General features: G+C 40.2%; 4 protein-coding genes across 4 annotated transcripts; 3 read left to right on the top strand and 1 right to left on the bottom strand.

The window, feature by feature from the left end:
• Positions 1-1464: 1464 nt before the first annotated feature.
• Positions 1465-2258, bottom strand: LOC150024176 (uncharacterized). Its single transcript, XM_090296610.1, has one exon. The coding sequence runs from the start codon at positions 2245-2247 to the stop codon at positions 1465-1467; it is 783 nt and encodes a 260-aa protein (XP_090152736.1). The 5' UTR covers positions 2248-2258.
• Positions 2259-2718: 460 nt separating this feature from the next.
• Positions 2719-3450, top strand: LOC150024175 (disease resistance protein RUN1-like). The gene has a single exon (XM_090296609.1). It carries the CDS (start codon positions 2719-2721, stop codon positions 3448-3450), a length of 732 nt encoding a protein of 243 aa, XP_090152735.1.
• A 956-nt stretch (positions 3451-4406) lies between these two features.
• Positions 4407-5624, top strand: LOC150024174 (uncharacterized). Its single transcript, XM_090296608.1, has one exon. The coding sequence runs from the start codon at positions 4407-4409 to the stop codon at positions 5622-5624; it is 1218 nt and encodes a 405-aa protein (XP_090152734.1).
• A 15378-nt stretch (positions 5625-21002) lies between these two features.
• On the top strand, positions 21003-22350 carry LOC137818767 (uncharacterized). Its single transcript, XM_090296288.1, has 2 exons — positions 21003-21742; positions 21839-22350. The coding sequence occupies exons 1-2, from the start codon at positions 21305-21307 to the stop codon at positions 22223-22225; spliced, it is 825 nt and encodes a 274-aa protein (XP_090152414.1). The 5' UTR covers positions 21003-21304; the 3' UTR covers positions 22226-22350.
• The last annotated feature ends 1474 nt before the right edge of the window (positions 22351-23824 follow it).

The following is a 23824-nucleotide window of genomic DNA, read 5'->3' as shown; positions in this document are numbered from 1 at the left end:
CTTCTCATCATACCCAATAAAAACATACCTTTTGCTTTTGTCTTCGAGCTTCGTTCTTCGTTGATCTGGTACGTGTGCATAAGCCACACTACCAAACACTTTGAGATGAGAAACTGTTGGCTTTTGTCCGCTCCATGCCTCTTGTGGTGTTTGATCATCTAACTTCACATGTGGACATCGATTTTGCACATAGATGGCGCATTGCACAGCTTCCGCCCAAAATTCCTTTGGCATCTTTTTGCTCTTAAGCATTGATCGAACCATGTCGAGAATGGTCCGATTCTTCCTCTCGGCCACACCATTTTGTTGAGGAGTGTATGGTGCAGTTAGAAATCGCCTTATGCCTTGCTCCTCGCAATACTCCATGAAAGTCGTTGAAGTATACTCGCTACCTCTATCAGATCGTACAACTTTGATCTGTTTATCAGTTGTCCTCTCCACCATCACCTTGAACTTTTTGAACACCTCAAATGCCTCGGATTTTTCTTTCAGAAAGTAAACCCAAGTTTTCCGTGAGAAATCATCAATGAAGGTAATGAAATACCTTTTACCGCTGAAGGACTCTGGAGTAATTGGTCCACATATGTCGGTATGAATCAATTCGAGAGGTTGCTTAGCCCAGTATTGAGCCTTCTTTGGAAACGAGGTTCTCACATGCTTGCTGAGCACACATTCTTCACAAAATTTTCCCTCGTAGTCCATGTTGGGTAGCCCGTGCACCATATTCTTCTTCGCTAACTCTTTTAGGCCACCATGATGTAGGTGACCAAAACGGAGATGCCACAATGATGCCTTATCTTCTATGTTGACTTGCAAACATTTTTCTCGTATGCTTCTCAAATTCAGCTTGTACATCAGATTTCTTGCCATCTCGATTCGAGCAACCAAACGCCCTTTCTTGTCCTTCAAGTGTAGTAGCCGATCTTTCAAAAATATCGAGTAACCTTTCTCCGTGAGTTGTCCCATACTTAAAATATTGGTCTTGAGGTCTGGTACGTAATAAACATCTTGGAGTGACCCAATTAAGCCATCCTTTTGTAAGTAGCAAACCGTACCTCGCCCTTTGACCTCCACCTTTGATGCATCTCCAAATGAAACATGACCATCTTCAATCTTTTGCATATCTTTGAATAGGTACTCGTGACCGCACATATGGTTGCTTGCTCCTGAGTCAAGGTACCACAAAGTGTCATTGTTAATGTTGACTTCATCTTGAGCCATCAAGAGAACACCTTCATTCGTTTCGACTTCCAAGGCTAGGTTGGTTGTTTCTTCTATCTTTATATCAGCACGACAATCTTTTGCAAAATGCCCCACTTTACCACAATTGTAACATTTGTCAGAGTTACAATCCTTCGCATAGTGACCATATTTGTGACATTTGTAGCACTCGATGTTGGAATAATTCGATCGGCCGCCTCTTCCTCTACCACGTCCTCTTCCACGCCAATTTGGTTGGCTCGACTATTCCTTCTCCTTATAGTACCCTTCATGGTTGCTGCCTTTTCCACCATGACCGTTTCCACGACTTCCACGACCACGCCCTCTATATTGAGAATTTTGATGATAGAGTACCTTTTCGTCTTTGATTGACGCCTTGGTTTGAAGTGCTTGCTCGAGTGTTTCTTCCTTCTTCTTCTTCTTCCGTTGCTCGTGTGCCTCGAGAGAACCGGCAAGCTCGTCGACTGTGAGTTTCGCAAGGTCCTTTGACTCCTCTATCGCGCACACAATACTCTCAAAATTGTCTGTTAATGTTCTCAAAATCTTCTCCACAACTCGTGCATCGGTCAGCGTTTCACCGTTTCGGTTGAGTTGATTCACCACAACCTGTACACGCGTGATGTAGTCAGATACACTTTCTGACCCCTTCATCTTCATATTCTCCAACTCGCCACGCAGAGTTTGTAGACGCACTTGCTTAACTCGGTCAGCTCCTTTGAACACCTTCTCCAATATGTCCCATGCTTCCTTTGAAGTAGACGCACCAGCAATTTTCTCAAAAATTGCCTCATCAACAGCTCTATACAACATGTACAAAGCTGCCTTATCTTTCGATCGCATCTCTTTCAATGCCTTGGTTTGAGCTGCCGTATAACCCGTGGTATTTGTTGGTTCTTCAAAACCTTCTTCGACCACCTCCCATGAATCCTGAGAACCGAGAAGAGCTTTCATTTGAATGCTCCAGTTGTCATATCTGGTCGCCTTCGTTAACCGTGGTAGCGGTATTTGACCCGTCACATTCGCCATTGGCTCTGATACCAAATTGAAAAAAACAGACACTCACTCACTCTTTAAATTCTCTCTAAAAGAAACACTCTTCTTTGTAATTCTCTCTATTGTATTTCTTTCTGTGGTGCTTCTTACAAATGAGAGAGCATCCTTTTTATAGGCTTTAGGAAGCTCTTCTAGAAAGATCTACATTATGACCTTAAAATCCCACTAACACCATAATTAAAATCCCACTTACAACTTTTGACCTTTCACCTATCCAAACCCTCATTCTATAATATTCTAGTAACTTCTAATTTTAAAACCCACAAACTAACATTTAAAGTTTATTCAACAAAAGCCATCTACCATCAAATTCATGGTACATTCACGGAGAAAAGTTTCATTGAAGGTATTGGGCAATTTAGTGGAATAAGAGGGGATCTTTGTTTACTAGAAAAACTCCTTTTAGATGTCCTAAATACAAAGGTGAAGACAGATAGCTTTGAGATGGGAAGAAGTATAATTCGGAAAAGACTTTCTGGGAAAACGGTGCTCATTGTACTTGACGATGTGCCTGAGTTTAATGGACAATTACTATGGGAATGCCGTCATTGGGTCGGAGGAGGAAGTGTAATAATTATTACAACAAGACCTGAAAACCTAGTGAGGATATATCAAGCTGATTCTGTTCTTCAGGTAAAGTTAATGAACGCAAACGAGTCCCTTGAGCTTCTTAGTTGGCACGCATTTCGAGAAGCAAAACCAAAACAAGAATACCATTTCCTTGCAGAAAGAGTAGTTTCTTATTGTGAAGGACTACCTCTAGCTCTTGAAGTCATTGGAAGTTATTTATATGAAAGGACCAAAGAAGAATGGAATTCAGTATTGCTACTATTAGACAATATTCCCCAGCACGATGTTCAAAAGAAATTGAAAATAAGTTTCGACGGTTTACGCAATCAAATGGAAAAAGATTTATTTCTTGATGTATGTTGTTACTTTGTTGGTAAGAGCAAAACCTATGTTACGAAGATCCTAAATGGTTGTGGAATAGACGCTGATAGTGGAATAAGAGTTCTCATAAAGCATAGTCTCATACAAATTAATAAGAACAACAAATTTGGAATGCATCCGTTGCTACGAGAAATGGGAAGAAAAACTATTCGTCAAATTTCAAGAATTGAAATTGGGAAGAACAGTGAACTGTGGTTTGATAAGGATGCAGAATATGCACTGTGAGAGAATACGGTAAGAACATCCTTTTATCTATGGTTTTGAAACTTCTTTGGGAAGTGGTTGCTTTCTCATGTTCAATATATTTCTTTTTCTTAGCTCTTTTCATCTAATGGCACAAAAGTCATTCAGAGATTGCCTACCGGAAGTGATTTATTCGGACGCTATCATTCACAGGAAAGAGACCTATCAAGACTGCTTAAGAAACTGAGATGGATCAGTTTGCGAGGGTTTTCTTCAGAATACTTACCTAACGACTTTTATCTGTATGATGCAATAGCCATTGATGTAAAACACAGTCTTCTTCGATTCCTTTGGAAAGAACCCCAGGTTTTTATCACGTGCCATTCTCTTGTCAAATTATTATTTGTTTCTGTACCGGTCGGTCACCGGACGACCGCATGGTTCGAATTAAATTATCTAATTAACGTGGTTACACGTGGGATAAACGGTTACAATTCCCGCTGAGCAACAAACACACGTGAGCACTCCCTGGATTTTCGGGAACATCCCCTAGATCCCAGGAAACCATCTAACACGACCCAAGGACCACGAAACACGTCGTGAGCCACCAATGGCCCAAGCCCAAGTAAACATACAAAAGGAGAGAGAAGGAGAAAAGGAGGTACGTTTTTTTTAGATTATCAGAGATTCTCACTGGAAAAGATTGCTGACTTGAGCGTCGGAGCACAATCGCAGGTACCCCCACCGGCCGACCGAGGCACGTGAAGAAGAAAGAAACTCGAAGAACAGGACAGTTAAAAGTGAAGCAGACACCTTGTATCGACGTGGACCAACATTACTCAGTCCCCAATATCCATACAGGTACAATTGGCGCCCACCGTGAGGCCGAGTAATCATTATTCCCAGACCCAAAGATACCAACGCTCGAAGATGGGAACAACAACAATGATATTGCCACGGAAGAACATAGGACGATACTCCAAACCCTCCAGATTCAGATGCAGGAGTTACTCCAGAAAGGAGTCATTGATCAACTACGTCAATATGAAGAAAAGAAAAGACAAGAAGAAGAGCGCCAGCGGCACGCAGAAGAGATAGCTCAACTGAAAGAGCAGAACAAAAGATTGTTGGATAGACTCGAGCAATCTGAGCATGAAGGACATTCACGTGCGCCTTCTACACCACCACTCCAATCGGGAACGAAGACAATAGCCCAAACTTTACCTCCCACATCACTCGTTCAACACACACATCAGAGTGTAAAGCAGGTAACCCCAAACAAGGCAACAAACCCGAAAGGCCATCCGTTCACTGACAATATCATAGCCACTCCTCTCCCTGACAAGTGGAGAGGCCTAACGATAAATCTTTATGATGGATCCACAGATCCGGACGAACATCTGAATATATTTAGAACTCAGATGACCCTTTACACAACTGACCGAACGGTGTGGTGTAAAGTCTTCCCCACCTCTCTCAGGGAAGGTCCCCTTGGATGGTTCTCTGATCTTCCACCCAATTCCATTACAAGCTTCGACGCTTTGGAATTGAAATTCACCACGCAATACGCCACAAGTAGACCTCATCGGACATCCTCCATGTCCCTTCTAAATGTCAAACAAGAAAGGGGAGAATCATTAAGAACATTTATGAACAGATTTAGCAAAGTGTGTATGAGCGTTCGTAACCTTAATCCAGAAATAGCCATGCATCATTTGGTCTCGGCCATACTACCTGGAAGGTTTACTGAAAGTCTTATCAAACGACCCCCATGTAATATGGATGAATTAAGAACAAGAGCGACAAAGTTCATGCAGATAGAGGAGCACATTGATTATCATCGAAAGACTCATGTTGAAAACGCAGACAGGAGCAAAGGGATTCGTCCCCCCACAGTGCCGACCGACCGGGATCGGCATCGCCCAAATAGGGGTCCCCGTTTCCACAACTACACCCCCTTGATTGTACCAAGGGGTAAGGTTCTCGACGAAGCACTACAGATTGAATTGATTCCGGCACTGAAGCAGTCGCAAACCCCTCCCAATGCCGATACCAGTAAACGTTGCCAGTACCATCGTAATTATGGCCACACGACCGAAGGATGCCAAGCACTGAAAGACAAAATCGAAGAACTCATCCAGGCTGGCCATCTCCGCAAGTTCGTGAAAACCACCGTTGCTGCATCCAGGTCACCCCAGCGTGATTATGATCTCTGAGAACGTTCGGGACGAAGAGACGACCAAACCCGCGACAATCATTATCGGTCAAACAGAAGAAAAAGAAGCGAAAGTCCGATCAGACGAACGAGGCCTAAAAGCGAAAGCCCTGAACATAGGAGTCGAACTAAACAAAAAGTTCGCGCAGTCATCAATACAATCGTTGGACCGGTGTCGCTCGGCCAGCCCCCTCAAGAGATTAATTACATTGCAGGTGGTTTTGCAGGTGGAGGATGTTCTAATTCAGCAAGGAAAAAACATTTAAGAGCAGTTCAATCCGTTCATTCGACCTCCACACAACACCGACCGCATATACCACCAATCACTTTCACTGACGAAGATTTCACAGCAATTGATCCATCTCAAGATGACCCCATGGTAATAACTGTGGAGATAGATAAGTTTGCAATCGCAAAAGTTTTAGTAGATCAGGGTAGCTCGGTCGACATCCTTTACTGGGAAACATTTAAGAAGATGAAGATTTCAGAGGCAGAGATACAACCCTACAACGAGCAGATAGTTGGTTTCTCAGGGGAAAGAGTGGATACGAAAGGATTTATCGATCTATACACCACATTCGGCGATGATTACCTCAGTAAGACCATCAACATACGATACCTACTCGTTAATGCGAACACATCGTACAATATTTTGCTCGGTCGTCCATCTATCAACAGATTGAAAGCCATTGTCTCAACTCCTCACCTAGCTATGAAGTTCCCCTCAGTCAATGGGGATATAGCAACCGTGCATGTAGATCAGAAGATAGCACGAGAGTGTTATGTAGCTAGCCTGAAGGTGGAGCCGACCCGAAGGCTTTATACCACGTCAACCGAACGAACCACCGAGCGAAGAGGCCGATAGCCAGAAAGACGCTCTAGAGGAAGAGAATCTAGAAGACACTTGGTCGCTTTAGTTGATCTAGATCCTCGACTGGATGATCCCCGGATGGAAGCAGGGGAAGATCTTCAACCCATATTCCTCCGTGACAAAGACCGAAAAACGCACATGGGAACATCTCTCAAACCGGACGACTGAGAGGCGATCGGTAAAACATTAACAAAGAACGCTGATCTTTTCGCTTGGACAGCTGCAGACATGCCAGGGGTAAAATCAGATGTGATTACCCATCGGTTGTCTGTTTATACAGAGGCCAGGCCGATCGCTCAAAAGAAAAAGAAACTAGGTGAAGAACGACGCAAAGCCGCACGAGAAGAAACAGACAAGCTAATCAAGCTGGTTTTATTCAGAAGGCCCACTATACAACGTGGCTAGCCAATGTAGTGATGGTAAAAAAGGCGAACGGAAAATGGAGAATGTGCGTAGATTACACAGACCTTAACAAGGCATGCCCAAAGGACTCGTATCCCTTACCTACAATCGACCGACTGGTCGACGGTGCAGCCGGTCATCAAATCCTAAGTTTCCTTGATGCTTATTCGGGTTACAACCAAATACAAATGTACCACCGTGATCGAGAAAAGACCGCGTTTAGAACAGATTCCGATAACTTCTTCTATGAAGTCATTCCATTCGGCCTCAAGAACGCCGGAGCCACGTACCAGCGACTCATGGATCACATGTTCCACGACATGATCGGTCGGAATGTGGAAGTATATGTTGACGACATCGTCGTCAAATCAGACTCTTGCGAACAACATATTTCTGACTTAAAAGAAGTTTTTCAAGCCTTGCGTCAATACTGCATGCGTTTGAACTCGGAGAAGTGCGCGTTCGGCGTAGAAGGTGGGAAGTTCTTAGGCTTCATGCTCACCCATCGGGGCATAGAGGCTAATCCAGAAAAATGCAAGGCAATCACTGAAATGCGAAGTCCCAGTGGACTCAAAGAGATTCAGAGATTAGTCGGTCGTCTTACGTCGTTATCTCGGTTCGTACCAAAGCTTGCCGAACGAACAAGACCCATTATAAAACTTTTGAAGAAAACGACTAAGTTTGAATGGACAGATGAATGCGAACAAAATTTCCAACAGCTAAAAACATTTCTGGCTTCCCCACCGATCATCCAGAAACCGAACGCACGAGAACCCATTGTGGTCTACCTCGCTGTCTCCAATGAAGCAGTGAGTTCCATTCTAGTACAAGAAATTGGAGCAGAAGAGCGACCGGTATATTTTGTCAGCCGAGTCTTACACGACGCGGAGACCCGGTACCAAATGGTCGAAAAAATTGCCTTAGCTTTAGTCATTACCGCACGACAGATGCGGATGTACTTCCAAAATCACAAGGTTATTGTTAAGACTAACTATCCCATTATGAAGATTCTCACCAAGCCTGACCTAGCCGGACGAATGATAGGTTGGGCAGTCGAACTGTCAGAATTCCATATCGAATACCAACCCAGAGGGGCCATCAAGTCCCAAGCCCTTGCCGACTTCACAGCAGAACTCACTCCCTATCCGACCGAACAAACTCCCCGATGGACACTATACGTAGATGGATCATCAAATAGTCGTTCGTCCGGAGCGGGAGTTGTACTTGAAGGACCAGGGGAGATTGTTGTCGAACAGGCCATGAAGTTTGAATTTAAAACTTCCAATAATCAGGCCAAATATGAAGCTATAATCGCAGGTCTACATCTGGCGATCGAGTTAGAGATAACAAATATAATTTGTAAGAGCGACTCCCGTCTAGTCGTTGGACAACTCACAGGGGAGTATGAGGTAAGAGAAACATTACTCCAGCAGTATTTTCATTTTGTGCAAAATCTTCTAAACAGGTTCAAAGAAATCTCATTCCAACACGTACGAAGGGAGAATAACACTAGAGCGGACGCTCTATCAAGATTGGCTACCCTAAAAAAGAAAGGTGTCCACCGGTCGGCCATACACGTGACCCTCTCTAAACCAAGTGTTGGTACCGAAGAATGTATGGCGACCGACACTCAACCCAATTGGATGACTCCCATAAAACAATATCTGACCGATGGTGCATGCGATCCACACTTGGAGAAGACAATGAAACTACAAGTCGCCCGATACATACTCGTTGGCCAAGATCTCTACAAGAGAGGGTACTCCCGTCCCCTCCTAAAATGCCTTAGTCCAGAACAGGTCACCTATGTAATGACCGAGTTACACGAGGGGATATGTGGAACCCATTCAGGGGTACGAACTATGTTCGCCAAAATTTTAAGAGCCGGATACTATTGGCCGACCGTACAGGGAGACTGCGCCGAATATGTTCAAAGGTGTGTGAAGTGTCAGGAGTTCGGCACCTTGTCGCACCAAAAACCACAACACCTGCATTATATCCTATCCCCCTGGCCATTTGTGAAGTGGGGAATGGATATTATCGGACCTTTCACACCCGGAAAAGGGCAATGCAAGTTCCTATTGGTTGGCATAGAATACTTTACCAAATGGATTGAGGCTGAACCACTAACAGCCATCACCGCCCGTAACGTACAAAGCTTTGTGTGGAAAAACATTGTCTGCAGGTTCGGCCTGCCTCAGATCATTATCACAGATAATGGTCGACAGTTCACCGACCGTGGGCTAGCTGAATTCTATGAGAAACTTCACATCAAACATATAATGAGTTCGGTCGAACACCCTCAAACCAACGGTCAGGCGGAAGCCGCCAACAATGTTATTCTCAATGAGTTAAAGAAGAGACTTGGCCCGTCCAAGGGAAACTGGACTGAAGAATTGTTAGAGGTTCTGTGGGCTTATCGCTGTACTCCCCAGTCAACGACTCAAGAAACACCTTACAGCCTGACGTACGGCACATAAGCCATGATTCCGGTCGAAATCGGCAAGCCTTCACTGCGCCGACAGACATTGGACTTAGACTTAAACAAGGAAAGTCTACTAGTCGGCCTCGACCCCATCAATGAATTAAGTGACAAATGCAAGATAAGAGAAGAAGCATGCAAGATACGAGCAACACGAAGGTACAACTCGAAAGTGAAGCCACAAAGCCATCAGAAGGGAGATCTAGTTTGGCGCATGCGCAGCGACGCTCGAAAGGACGGGGGAAAGTTTTCAAGCAACTGGGAAGGACCGTTCCGCATCTCGGACACAACAACAGGAGGAGCTTATTACTTAGAATATTTGTCAGGAAAATCTATACCGAGAACGTGGAATGCCACGCATCTCAAATTCTATTACAGTTGATGAATGAATTCAGTGCACTCTTTCCTCGCTCGGTAGTTTTATCCCTAAGGAGGGTTTTCTACCGAGAAGGTTTTAACGAGGCACTTTAAATTACCGACCCTGGCCAGAAATTAATAATTAAATTATTAATTAACCGTTCGTTCGATCAGAATATATAACTAAGGTTATCCGAATTATAACTTAAACGTTATTCACCAATTTTGGTCAGAAATTAATAATTAAATTATTAATTAACCGTTCGTTCGGTCAGAATATATAACTAAGGTTATCTGAACTATAACTTAAACGTTATTCACCAACTTTGGTCAGAAATTAATAATTAATTTATTAATTAACCGTTCGTTCGGTCGGAACATATAACTAAGGTTATCCGAATTATAACTTAAACGTTATCCACCAACCTTGGTCAGAAATTAATAATTAAATTATTAATTAATCGCTCATTCGGTCGGAACATATATATATATATATATATATATATATATATATATATAAAGATTATGAATGACACTTAAACGTTATCCAACGGGATACACATTCCTTAAACATATATCCATACTAATATTAACAATACGAAAACAAAGGTCGCATAATAGAAGATGTTCAAACAAACTTGTCTTTTGCCCACATCCCAGGTCCAGGTAACAATGAATTCAAACGATATCAATAGCATCAGGATTGGTAGACTCCTCCGGTTGTATACCGTCTCCCTGAGGCGCCACAGCGATTGGATCAGCAGTTTGTTCACTCTCTTCGGCCTCTTCATCCCCGAGTGGCATCAGCCGACCATCTACGACGTCCATGTTCGAATCATACCTTACGTCGTCGTCCGGCACCCCGTGGAAAAAGGCGACCTGCCGAACTTACTGCCTGAAGGACTGCTCGTTGATACTCAACATGAACCCTTGAAGCTGTTCAACTTGGGCAGTCAACAATTCTTTCTCCGCAGCCAGTCTTTCCTGCTCCTTAATGGCCTCCGCCCGCCCAACCGCTACTTCATCTAAAGTAATCTTTAAAGCCTCGTGCTCTTTCCTGGCCAACTGAGCGTCAGTCCGAGCCTCATCCACAGCCTTCAAGGCATCCTTCAATGAGACAGCCGATTCACTAAGCTGAGACTTCAATTTTGGAATCGATACTATCTTCACTCTCCTTAGCTCGTCCCCAAGGGCCCTGGTCGCCACAGCCGCACGACATTGCAGCTCAACCGTCTCTTCGACCATATCTAAAGTGGGAATATTGGCAAAAATTTCCTCGGCCTCCGGACGCAAGTCAAACTGTATTGTAGGTGCCACCCTGACGGATGACACCAACAAGCTAATTGGACTGCCCGACGAAGACGGAGCCTCCGTACGAGGCACCTTAGCAGGTCGCCCCCTCTTCTTTCCTTGGGCAAGAACAGGAGCAGCCTCCACCGGAACGACCTCCCGCTCAGTCGGCCGCGGGACAATCCCAGCGATGGTAGCTATCTTACTCTTATTAGCCTGCCTTTTCAAACTATTCATGTACTTCTTCAAACTCGGATCCATGCTCACAACAATATCTGTAAAATAAACACGAAGGTAAGAAACAAATATACTGTTAATCGAACGACTGCAAGAAGAAGGTGCTCACCATTTAGGTCCGCCCACTGCTTGGACGACCCATAAAGGGCTATCAGTTCCCGCGTAGGAAGCCTACACGGTAGTTGATTCACGACCATCAAAATTTCTTGGTCGATGGGAGACAAAGATTCCCAAAGCCGATGGTCAAGGGAGGTGGGATTCTCCGTCCAATGGAATGGAAATTTTGTGCTTCCATCGGCATTATAGAATAGATCCCGGCCGTCCGGCTCGACAAACACTTTAAAAAAGTAGTCCTTAAAGTTCTTATAAGAGGTAGTAAAAGCAGCAAAGCGTACATTCCCCGGATGACTGGATAACGACAACCAACCTACTGGGGTACTCGGGTAAGTGTTATAATAATATAAAAATGATTCGGCGGTCGGAATAAGTCCAAATATCTGACAAATAACTCGAAAGGCTTGTAAAATGGCCACTAGTACAAAATTTGAAAACAACGACCATTTATTTAGTGCGGCTTTGCGTTTAAACGCATTTGTAAAAAACGCGGTGACATTTTTGTAATTAAATTGATTTACAAATGCGGTTCTAGGGTAAGACCGCATTTGTAAATCAATTAAAATGAATTACAACTGCGGTCATAGTAAAGACCGCATTTGTAATTCATTTTAATTGATTTACAAATGCGGTCTTACCCTAGAACCGCATTTGTAAATCAATTTTACCCTAAAAATTGAAGCGCGCCACTGGTTTTCACTTTCACTTTCGTCTTCTCCGCTCTTCGTTTCAACGTTCTCAGCTCTCTCCGCTTTGCATTGTAAGTTTCAGCTCTCTCTGCTTCAACGTTTGTTTTCGTTTTCGTTTTTGTCATTGTCATTATTCACTTCCTTGGCATTGTCATTTCGTTTCCTTACTCGTTTTCTGCATATAGGTGGTTACTATTCTATTGGTTCGCTGGTTTTTTCTGCTCCGCCACCGCCACTGCTTCTGCCACCGCCACTGCTTCCGCCACCGCCTTCGCCTACGCCTTCGTCTTCGTCTCCGATCACTATCAACCTAAAGGTTGGTGTTGTATTTATTTAATATTTTGAATTTATATTTAAAATTTTGAATTCATATTTAATATTTTGAATTTTTATTTTTCTGTATTATAATATATATTTAATTAATAACTAATACAACTTGGAATGTATAACTAATAACTAATAATTTATATATTTGTGTGTATTTTGAATTTTTGTATTATATAATTTCTATTTTCTTAAATTTATATTATATATAAATTCTATTTTTGTAATTATTTTTATTTTTTGCACTTTCTCTTTGCATATCTTTCTTTTTTTCCCTGGCATCATTTATTTTTTATAATTGTCACTTTAAACTACTTTTACTTAAATAAAAATGAATATGATATTAATCTTTATGGAATTATAATTCTATAGTGTATTAAACTTTGTTCTAGAATTTTAATTTTAGAAGTGAAATATTTAGTTAGTTGTTAATTACATTTTAATAAAAGTTTTATGTTATGTTAGTTATTGTTACTTTTAGAATAGAAATATCGTGTTTGGATTGAGTCCGGGGGTGTTCGACCCTCGGCAAATGTGTGAGATTGAAGAGAATACTAATTATTAGAAAATCCTAACTATATTCCAGAATATATAATGGATCGAAGTTGGATTAATGCTGTTCGCATAAGTGATGAGTACGAAAGGGGAGTAGAGGAATTTATACAATTTGCGCAGCGTAACGCGATTATTAGTGGTCATGATGGAGCAAAGATCAGGTGTCCGTGCGTTAACTGTTTGAATGGAAGGATACTGGATGTGAATATCATGAGGGAACACCTGCTATGTGATGGGTTTCTTCGATCTTATACAACTTGGACATGGCATGGTGAATTATTAAATTTACCACGTGTTTCCGTAACTGAAGAATATGTGGGTTCTACCATGGATGAAGCAGTACACGATGATGGAGATGATGATCGATTGGAGGACATGATTCGTGATGTGGGAGCTGAGTGTTTTGCAAAAGCGCATGGATATGAAAGTATGTCAAAAGATGCAGAGACTCCTTTGTATCCTGGATCAACTAACTTCACACGGTTGTCGGCGGTGTTAAGATTGATGAATTTGAAGGCAATAAACGGATGGACTGATAAAAGCTTCACGGAATTGCTCCAGCTGTTGAAGGATATGCTTCCAGAGGGAAATAGTCTACCTAATCGTAATTACGAGGCAAAAAAGATTCTTTGTCCAATGGGTATGGAGTACAAAAAGATACATGCATGTCCTAATGATTGTATATTATACCGGAAAGATTTTGAATTGTTGAAAAGTTGTCCGAGGTGTGGGTTATCACGTTATAAGTTGAAACAAAAAGATGATGATTCTATTGATGACATGGAAAAGCATGGACCCCCAATGAAGGTTATGTGGTATTTTCCCATCATTCCAAGGATGAAGCGTTTGTTTGCAAACCCAGACGATGCTAAGAATCTTAGATGGCATGCAAATGAGAGGAAATGCGATGGCATGTACCGACATCCAGCTGATTCTATTCAATGGAAGAAATTTGATGATGACTTTCCAGAATTTGGTAAAGAATCAAGAAATATCCGACTTGGTTTAGCTACAGACGGAATGAATCCGTTTGGTAATATGAGTACAAATCACAGTTCATGGCCTGTATTACTAGTTATTTACAACTTACCTCCTGGATTGTGCATGAAGCGAAAATACATGATGTTGTCTATGATGATATCCGGTCCGAAACAACCAGGGAATGATATTGATGTTTATCTAAGTCCCCTAATTGAAGATTTGAAGTTAATGTGGGACCAGGGTGTCGAAGTATTTGACGGATTTGCTAATGAAACTTTCAAGCTTCATGCCATGTTATTTTGCACCATCAATGACTTTCCGGCATATGGTAACTTATCAGGTTATAGTGTTAAGGGTCACAAAGCGTGTCCAATATGCGAAGAAGACACTGCTTCTCAACAATTGAAACATGGAAGGAAAACAGTATATCTTCGGCATCGGAGGTTTCTTAGAAGTCATCATCCTTACCGGAGGTTGAAAAAAGCCTTTAATGGACACCAAGAGGGTAGTGGTCCACCAACTCCATTAACCGCTGTTGAGGTTTACGAAAAGGTAAATAACATAGACCACACCTTCGGCAAGTCCAAAAAAAAGTCATCTGTGACAAATATTTGGAAGAAGAAATCAATCTTCTTTGATCTTCCGTACTGGTCGAGGTTAGAAGTCAGACATTGTATAGATGTAATGCATGTTGAGAAGAATGTGTGTGATAGCTTAATTGGTACACTTCTTAACATTAACGGGAAGACGAAGGATGGTCTAAATGCTCGTTTAGATTTGATTGAGATGAACATACGCGGCGAGTTGGCACCCATACAAATGGGTAAGCGTACATATTTGCCCCCAGCCTGTTACACAATGTCAAAAGATGAAAAAATTAGTTTTTGTCAATGTCTAAAGGGTGTGAAAGTGCCACAAGGACATTCCTCAAATGTGAAGAGTCTAGTGTCAATGCAAGATTTGAAGTTAATTGGGTTGAAGTCTCATGATTGTCACATCTTGATACAACAATTGTTGCCGGTAGCTATCCGTGGGATCTTACCAAAAAATGTTAGACACACCATAACCCGTTTGTGCTCATTCTTCTCTTCCATCTGTTGTAAAGTCATTGATCCCTCAAAACTAGATGAACTTCAAAATGAAATTGTTGTTATCTTGTGTGAATTGGAAATGTTTTTTCCTCCGTCTTTTTTTGACATCATGGTTCATCTAGTGGTGCATCTGGTAAGAGAGGTTAGATTGTGTGGACCAGTGTACTTAAGATGGATGTATCCTGTTGAGCGGTATATGAAAATTTTGAAAGGTTATGTGAAAAATCATTATCGTCCAGAGGCTTCAATGATTGAAAGGTACATAGCTGAAGAAAGTATTGAATTTTGTTCAGAGTACATGACAAAAGCAAATCCAATAGGTGTTCCAGCTAATTCATGGCACCACAGGCGTTCTACAAGTAAATGTTTACGTGGTGTGAATATTGTAAGCAAATCTCGATCAGAAGTCTTGCAAGCACATTTGTACATATTGAATAACACAGATGAAGTTGTACCTTACATAGAAGCTCATAAAGCCATTGTGAAGGCAAATAACCCAAGACAAGCAGAGAAATGGGTCTTGATGGAACATAATAGAACTTTCATGCCTTGGTTTAAAGATGAGGTGTTCAAGGATTCAACGGCATCAGAGACCTTGACTTGGTTGGCTGCTGGATTGAAGTTTGATGTCATTTCATGTACAGCGTACGAAGTGAATAATTGTATATTTTACACGAAGTCCCTGGATGAAAAGAGTACAGTTCAAAATTCTGGTGTTACTCTTGAAGCCGAGTCAATGCAGTTTTCGACTTCGAAAGATACAAATCCAGTACTTGGATCAATGGCATACTATGGGTTTATAGAAGAGATATGGGAGATTGACTACACTAAGTTTTCCCTTCCAGTTTTCAAGTGTAAATGGGTTGATAATAAAAGTGGGGTTAAAATTGATGAATCAGGATTCACACTAGTGGACTTTCGAAAGATAGGGTATCGAGATGAGCCATTTATAATGGTTCAACAAGCATCTCAGGTTTTCTATGTGAAAGATCCTACGTCAGAACATTGGTATGTCGTTTTACACGGGAAAAAACAAGGGGAAGCCATAGATGATATTGAATATGGCGAAACTCGTTCATTCACACCAATGATAACTAATAAAGATGACGATGTACTTGATGATGTACATGCAACCCGTAAAGACCACAGTGAAGGAATTTACATATAAACATTCAACCCACATGCAACATGTAAATAAACATTTATAATTTTATGTATTATTTTTATATGATTTTAATTCGATGCACATTAACTAATGTTTGTTACCTAATTTTTTTAACAGAGACATGGATGACGACCAGACTCCAGTCAGACCTCGATCTGGGCGAGGTAGTAGAGGACCTACTAGATTGAAGCGTCTTGCATTGAGACGTGCTGCTGGTGAGAAGACACATGTTGACATTGACGTCAACACTGGAGTGGCTTTTGGTCCTAAGGCAGATGAGTTTATGAGCTATCTTGGAGTTGTTTCTCGTGAGAGGCTCTCCATTTTGATTAATTCATGGGATGAGGTTTCAGAGGTTGATCGGAACATGCTATGGGAGGATGTTCTGGTAAGCTTTACATTATTATTGTTATCATATAATGCTTTTTAATATTGATTAATTAATTTTAATTTCATGATGTTATTTTGCAGGCAAACTTTGACATTCCTGATGTGGAACCGCTTCGATCAAAGATATTATCCAATATCGCACTTAAATTTCGTACCTTTAAGTCAAGACTGACATCGAGATACATTTTTGGCGACCTTAAAGACGAAAATCCATGTTTAAAGTACCAACATATTGATGAAGAGACATGGCGTCTTTTTAGAGAAAGCCGTGAAAATGAGGCTTGGATGGTAAGTGAAGTAACTTTTTTGTTTATATAACATTAATAAGTTTATCTTATTTACTTCAGTTGTTTATTTCAATTATGACAGGATCGTCGGAAGAAAGCTCAAGAGATAGCTTTGAAGAATCTTACCCCGCACGTTATGTCTCGTTCGGGGTATAGAAAACTTGAGCAAACACTGATGGTGGAAAAGGAGAAATCTCAACAGGGGACGTATTCTGAGAATGTGGAAACAGGGGTCACTTCTCCTCCACCACCTTTTCGCCATGAAAAATGGAAGAGGGCCCGAATTAAAAAGTCCGGTGCACCAAGTTCCGAGCAATCCGGGGTTATAATCGAAAAAATTGTAAGTTATTTTTGTTATTTTCAATTTTTTTAAAGCATTAATTATATTAATGATTGAAAATATGATTTTTGTGTACTCTTGCAGGATTCCTTGGAATCCGACGGTACATTTGTTGCTGAAGGTCGTCACGATATCCTGGTTGAAGCAATTGGACGACCTGAACACTCTGGTCGTGTTCGTGCCGCTGGACAAGGGGTCGGAATTAAACTTTATTTTGGAGTTTCAGAACGACAGCCATCCTCCTCCTCCAAGAAGGAAACTCAAATGAAGACTAAGTTACGTGAAGAAATAATGGAGGAGATGAGAAAGGAGACTGATTTGATGTGGCTGGAGATGAAAAAGGAGAATGATCGAATGCGACAAGAGTTTCTATCGCAACAAGTTTGTGCTGAGCCGATTGAAACCCTTGTTAGTCCCACTCCCAAGAGCACAAAGGGGAGTTGTGCGGCTCCTCCAACATCAGGGGATGATATCAATGGGCAGACAGAGGATTGTGAGCTACTGGTAGTGGGCGGCAAACTTCCTCGGGTGGTGGCACTTGGAAAAGTCTATAAAAACGCCACCACCTTACATAACGTTCCTCTCTCCCCTGATGTGGCGAAGGTAACTGTTGAAAAAGTACGATTTCCTGATGCTCGTGTTCCACTACCTTCAGATGAGGTAACCACTGTGGCCGATGCATTTAAGACATTCGTTGCCTGGCCCAGAGAGCTCATTCGATCTATGCCCGAACCTCATGTAATAATTTCGTTTCATTATATTATTTTTTATTTATATTTATATATTACATATAATTTAATACAAATGTTGTTTATCTTGTAGGAACCTTTTCAGCCACCAACTCCGAAAAAGAAGCGTGAGGTTCCAGTTGACGATCCTATGGCTTCCCTACGTCTCATTGCTAGTCAGATTGGCAATGATCCTTTTCCAGTTCCGTGGGATAATACATTTTTTCAAATCAACACTGAACTGCCACTGATGATTTACAACACAGATTTATCAGAATTTATATCTGGGAACCAGAAGCTCAATATAAGTATAATTCAATTTTTTATGATGTAAGTATCTTTACCTATTATTCAATTTACTTTATGTTAAATTATTATTGATTATGCTTTAACTAAAAACTTGTAGGTTTTTGCATAGAGTCTGTATCACTGAGGGGAAGGAAAATATGTATGGATTCGTAGATCCTGCATATACTAATCCCGTTGGACCAAACTCAACTGAGACTCAAGCATACATCACTAACATCCTGGAAAAAGAGGGAAAACAAATTTATTTATGCCCTTACATTAATGAGTAAGTTTAATTATATGTCATCAATTATTATTATTTTATGTTTTAAATATTTACTAACTCTTTTCAATGATCATATAGGCATCATTGGCAGTTACTTGTCTTATCAATGGTTGATAAGACTGCTGTGTGGTTCTGTTCCCTACACAAGAAGATGCCCACAAAATTTAAGGATATCATTGATACGTAAGTATAGTATAAACTTAACTTTGTATATGTTACTAATTAACCATCTACTAACGAGGTTTTTTGTATTAACCAGTTCATGGCGTGGATATAACATCCTAAAAGGTCGATCCAATTCAAATAATTTGAACTACATAAGAGTAAAGGTTTGTAATTTTTTTCTTTCTCTATTATCATTGTTTATCAATATACTAATATATTACTTTTTATTGAATTATATAGTGTAATAAACAACCAGGAAGCTATGAGTGTGGCTATTACATTATGCAATGGGTGATTACCATTATAAGACTAGGTGTTAAAACTGGTTGGAAGGAGGTATATGTTAAATCATTTTTATAATTCTTGAACATATATATATCTAGAAACTAATTTATGTCAACTTTGCAATGCAGTTATTCACAGAAGAAACACCAATGAGTGAGGAAGGCATTTCATATGTTAGAGATTCTTGGTCCACATACTTCATTAATTTTTATAACTCTAGCATAAGTAAACAACATTAGTGGTTTTATTATATGTAATTTGATCACTTGTAAATGTACATTTTGATGATTTCAATTGGTTACTACATTTTTGTATTTGTCTGGCTGGGTTTAATCATTATGCAGGTTATTTAAATATATGGTTTCTGCACAAAACAGGATGTACCAAAAAAAAAAAAGCACTATTTACAAATGCGGTCATTTACCAAGACCGCATTTGTAAATAGTGAATTCGCATTTACAAATGCGGTCTTAGTAAATGACCGCATTTGTAAATAGTGATTTATGAATGCGGTTTTTACCAAGACCGCATTCATAAATCCTAAACCCCAAACCCACTCCCTAATTCAGAATAATATACAAATGCGGTTACCTAAAATGACCGCATTTGTAAATGTGATTTATGAATGCGGTCATAGGACCGCATTTGTAAATTCCAGATTTACAAATGCGTGTTGATCAAATGCGGTTCTATGACTGCATTTGTAAATTTAAAATAGCCGCATTTGTTTTACTTATCTGCACTAGTGGGCCCACGAGTTAGGGTGCAATTGTGTCTGCGCGACGTTGAGAATCCGAAGGATACTCATGGTAAAATCATCAAAAGGTAGACTTACGTGCAAATGGGAAAACAAAGTGCTATACACAAAGAAAAAGTCGTGCGGAGCATTCTCCCGACCGTGACACACGCGGTCGGTTATACCACATATATCGACATATAGCGCCTCGGCCGGACAATCTGGTGTTAGAAAGTTTTTATGGGTAGCTAGAAATTGATCTAATTTATCCGAGGACTTTATTTTACTGGGAATTCGAAGGACGGCAGGATCGACCCAATTGTAACTTGGGCCGTCCGATGCCTGACTCGCACCGCGAGTCAAAGACGAACCCACGACACTCGAAGACCCCTCAGAGGAAGGCATGACTAACCTTGAAATGAAGGAGAGGACACTGACAGCAAAATCGGCACCTGGCAAACAAAGCAAGCGACGCGAAACTCTGAGCAAGAGAAACGAAAAACCCTCAACTCCACAAATGAAGCACTATTTATAGGCAAAGAGGTGAGAAGCAAAACCCCTGCGTTCGTCTAGCACCATCAGATCAAATCTAATCTAACGATCATACACGCTCGGCATATGAAACGGCACGTAATCCTCACCATTCAATCGATCTAGATGTGACAGCATCCCCAAACGGCAGCTCTGCCATGCGTCACATCTCTGCCACGCATTAATGATGCCAGCTATCAAGCATTGTCTCAAAAACCCCCTGCGTCTTATACGACTCTTCGTCCTTCCATAACCTCGAGCCTGGGGGGCAAGTGTACCGGTCGGCACCGGACGACCGCATGGTTCGAATTAAATTATCTAATTAACGTGGTTACACGTGAGATAAACGGTTACAATTCCCGTTGAGCAACAAACACACGTGAGCACTCCCTGGATTTTCGGGAACATCCCCTAGATCCCAGGAAACCATCTAACACGACCCAAGGACCACGAAACACGTCGTGAGCCACCAATGGCCCAAGCCCAAGTAAACATACAAAAGGAGAGAGAAGGAGAAAAGGAGGTACGTTTTTTTTAGATTATCAGAGATTCTCACTGGAAAAGATTGCTGACTTGAGCGTCGGAGCACAATCGCAGGTACCCCCACCGGCCGACCGAGGCACGTGAAGAAGAAAGAAACTCGAAAAACAGGACAGTTAAAAGTGAAGCAGACACCTTGTATCTACGTGGACCAACATTACTCAGTCCCTAATATCCATACAGGTACAGTTTCCACTTATAACTATTTCGTTTTCTCTTTTTCTTCTCTTATATATTAGCAAAAATTATCTTCTTGAAGGTTTTGACGTGGCTAAAAGTTCTTAATCTTAGTCACGCCAAGTACTTGATAGAAACCCCTGACTTTTCCGAACTACCAAGTCTTGAACATCTCATTCTTAAAGATTGTCCAAGATTGCGCGAGGTACACCAATCTATTGGATATCTCTGCAATCTTACACTGCTAAATTTGAAGGACTGTAGAAGTCTAAGCAATCTCCCTGAAGAGATATATAAGCTGAAATGTTTAAAAACTCTGATTCTATCTGGTTGTTCGAAAATTGACGTAACGGAAAAAGATATCGTGCGAATGAAATCCTTGATAACTATAATTGCTGAAAATACAACTATGAAACAATTGCCTTTTACAATTGTAAGCCCAAAAAGTATTGGATATATATCCCTACGTGGATGTGAGGGATTGTCACATAATCTTTTTCCTTCTATCCTTCGGTCTCGGATTTCGCCAACAAGGAATCCCCTATCTCATATTCATTCCTTCATGCATATGGAGGACAATAGTTGGGATGATATTGCACCATTTCTTAGCAGCCTTGCGAATCTTCGAAGTGTTCTGGTGGAATGTGACGCCGAGTTTCATCTATCAGAGCAAGTAAAAAGTGTAGTGGTCGAATATGGTGGAAATATTACAGAATCAGCAATTTCAAAGAATCACCTCAAGTCTTTTCTGACTGGTGTTGGAAGATACAAAGAATTCTTCAATACTATAAGCGATATCATACCTAAGGTGATGTATACACAACAAAACTATTAACCAAATTTGTTTTAATCGTGTATAACATTTTTGTTTAACTAAATATGCCTTGTTTATGACATGATACAGGAATTTGCAAGCAGTGAGTCATGTGATGTTTGTCTCCCAGGTGACAATGATCCTTATTGGTTGGCCCATATGGGTGATGGACATTCTGTTTCTTTCACTGTGCCACAACATCGTGTCGTGAAGGGAATGGCTTTGTGTGTTATGTATTTATCAACCTCCAAAATCATTGAACGTAAACTTAGTACTGTCTTAATTGTTAATTACACGAATTGCACATGCCAAATACACAATCATGGCTCGGTAATTTCCTTTAATGATGAAGATTGGTCTGGCATTATGTCAAATTTAGGATCAGGAGACAAGGTGGAGATTTTTGTGAGTTTTGGTCACGATTTGATGGTTAAGAACACAACTGTCTATCTGATATGTAATGAATCAAATGACTGAGAGAAGGAGCCTGTGCCAAAGGAAAAATCTCTCGTTAAAGTTATAAAGAAAACTCTAATGTGAGTTCTAGTAAGTCATTATCTTCTTTGAGAACTGAGTTATGGAATTAATCCTTGTGTTCTTCATTGCAATTTATCTTTTCTGATCCTTTCCTTGTTTTTCTTTGAGTATAGCTCGTAGTTATGAGATTCATACTCATTTTACCTGTTTCTCAGTTCTTGCTTCCTTGGCTTTACTTGAACTGTTTATTGTATTTGCTTTGTAGTTTTTACTTTTGTCCATTCTTTTCCCTTTTTAGCATATAATATTGCATTCAGAAATTCTCGTAAAAACAATTGCATTAGGTGTTTCGCCTTGCTATATGCTATGTACTCTCTGTTTTTGTTTCAATATAAGAAGCACCGTAGCCTCATTCCTTTATTTAAAGACTAAATTAAACAAAGTTTGATTTCATTTCTCTTTATTTACACTGATTATATTTTTTTTATGTCTAATTTAAAAATATTTATTTATTTATTTTACATTTATAAGTTTCATTATAGTTTTCTGTGGCGTAAAGTCACCTAATTATTTTAAATTTTCAATTTTCAACTAATTTTTTTCAAATATAGTCATGATCTTACAAATTATTTTAATTTGTTATAAATTGTTTTAAAATTAATTCTTATCAATTAATTCTTATAAATTAATACTCATTTTATATGTCCAAATATAGTCCTTCAAAAATTCAAAAAATAACCATGTCGACAAATACCGCTAATAGTTAAAAAATTACAAATGTGTACTTTTTATTGACAATTATTTAGGCTTTTATGTTTTATATATAATTTTTTATGACAAAAAAAATTAAAAAATATGGACTATTTCAAGATTTCAATCCTATTACAAAACAAAAACCGATTAAAATAAAAAAGATAATCATAGAAAACCTATACCTTATGCTTGCAAACCCATGAAAACTAAAAAAGCATCATGCTATGATCCAAACGGAAACCAAACGAACCCCATCCATCTAGAGAAATCAGTGCAGGAGAAGCGAAAACCAACAAGACTCAAACATGACATAATTAACAGATACATCTTGTTGGGTTATGGGCCTTGGGCATACCTTGGTCATTTAGGTAGGAAGCCGATGTAAATGAATAATGTAAAGAAAATAATATAGGACGGGGATTTAGATTAATTAGCATTAACCAGACAGTAAAAAAAGAATCATAACGGCAAACACGAGATTAAGAATGACTCCATATATACTAGGTAAAACCTCACAGATGGAGAGATCACAAATTAGGTTAAGAGCACACTTGTTCTTGACTACCTTGAATGTTCTGGATTTTGGTCTCCTATTGGCCTGTCTAGAACATTTTGGCGCCCACCGTGGGGCTAGGTAAAACTTTTCCTACCTCCACAATATATATTTAAAATTTTCCTTATTTTATACGTAAGTTAAGTTGAGTATTTCGTAGAAATTTTTGTTGATTGAAAATAAGAGTGTTTATTCAATATACTATATATGGTGTACAAGTTTGAAATTTATAGGAGCACGATCGGTCCAATACAAAAAATCCATGTTGATCATGGTGCCAAGCTAGATGCTTG

The sequence above is a fragment of the Phaseolus vulgaris genome, chromosome 10, assembly GCF_051622355.1.
Source record: "Phaseolus vulgaris cultivar YP4 chromosome 10, ASM5162235v1, whole genome shotgun sequence".
NCBI lineage: Eukaryota > Viridiplantae > Streptophyta > Magnoliopsida > Fabales > Fabaceae > Phaseolus > Phaseolus vulgaris.
Note: the sequence above shows the minus strand (reverse complement) of the source record. Positions and strands in the feature narration are given on the sequence as shown.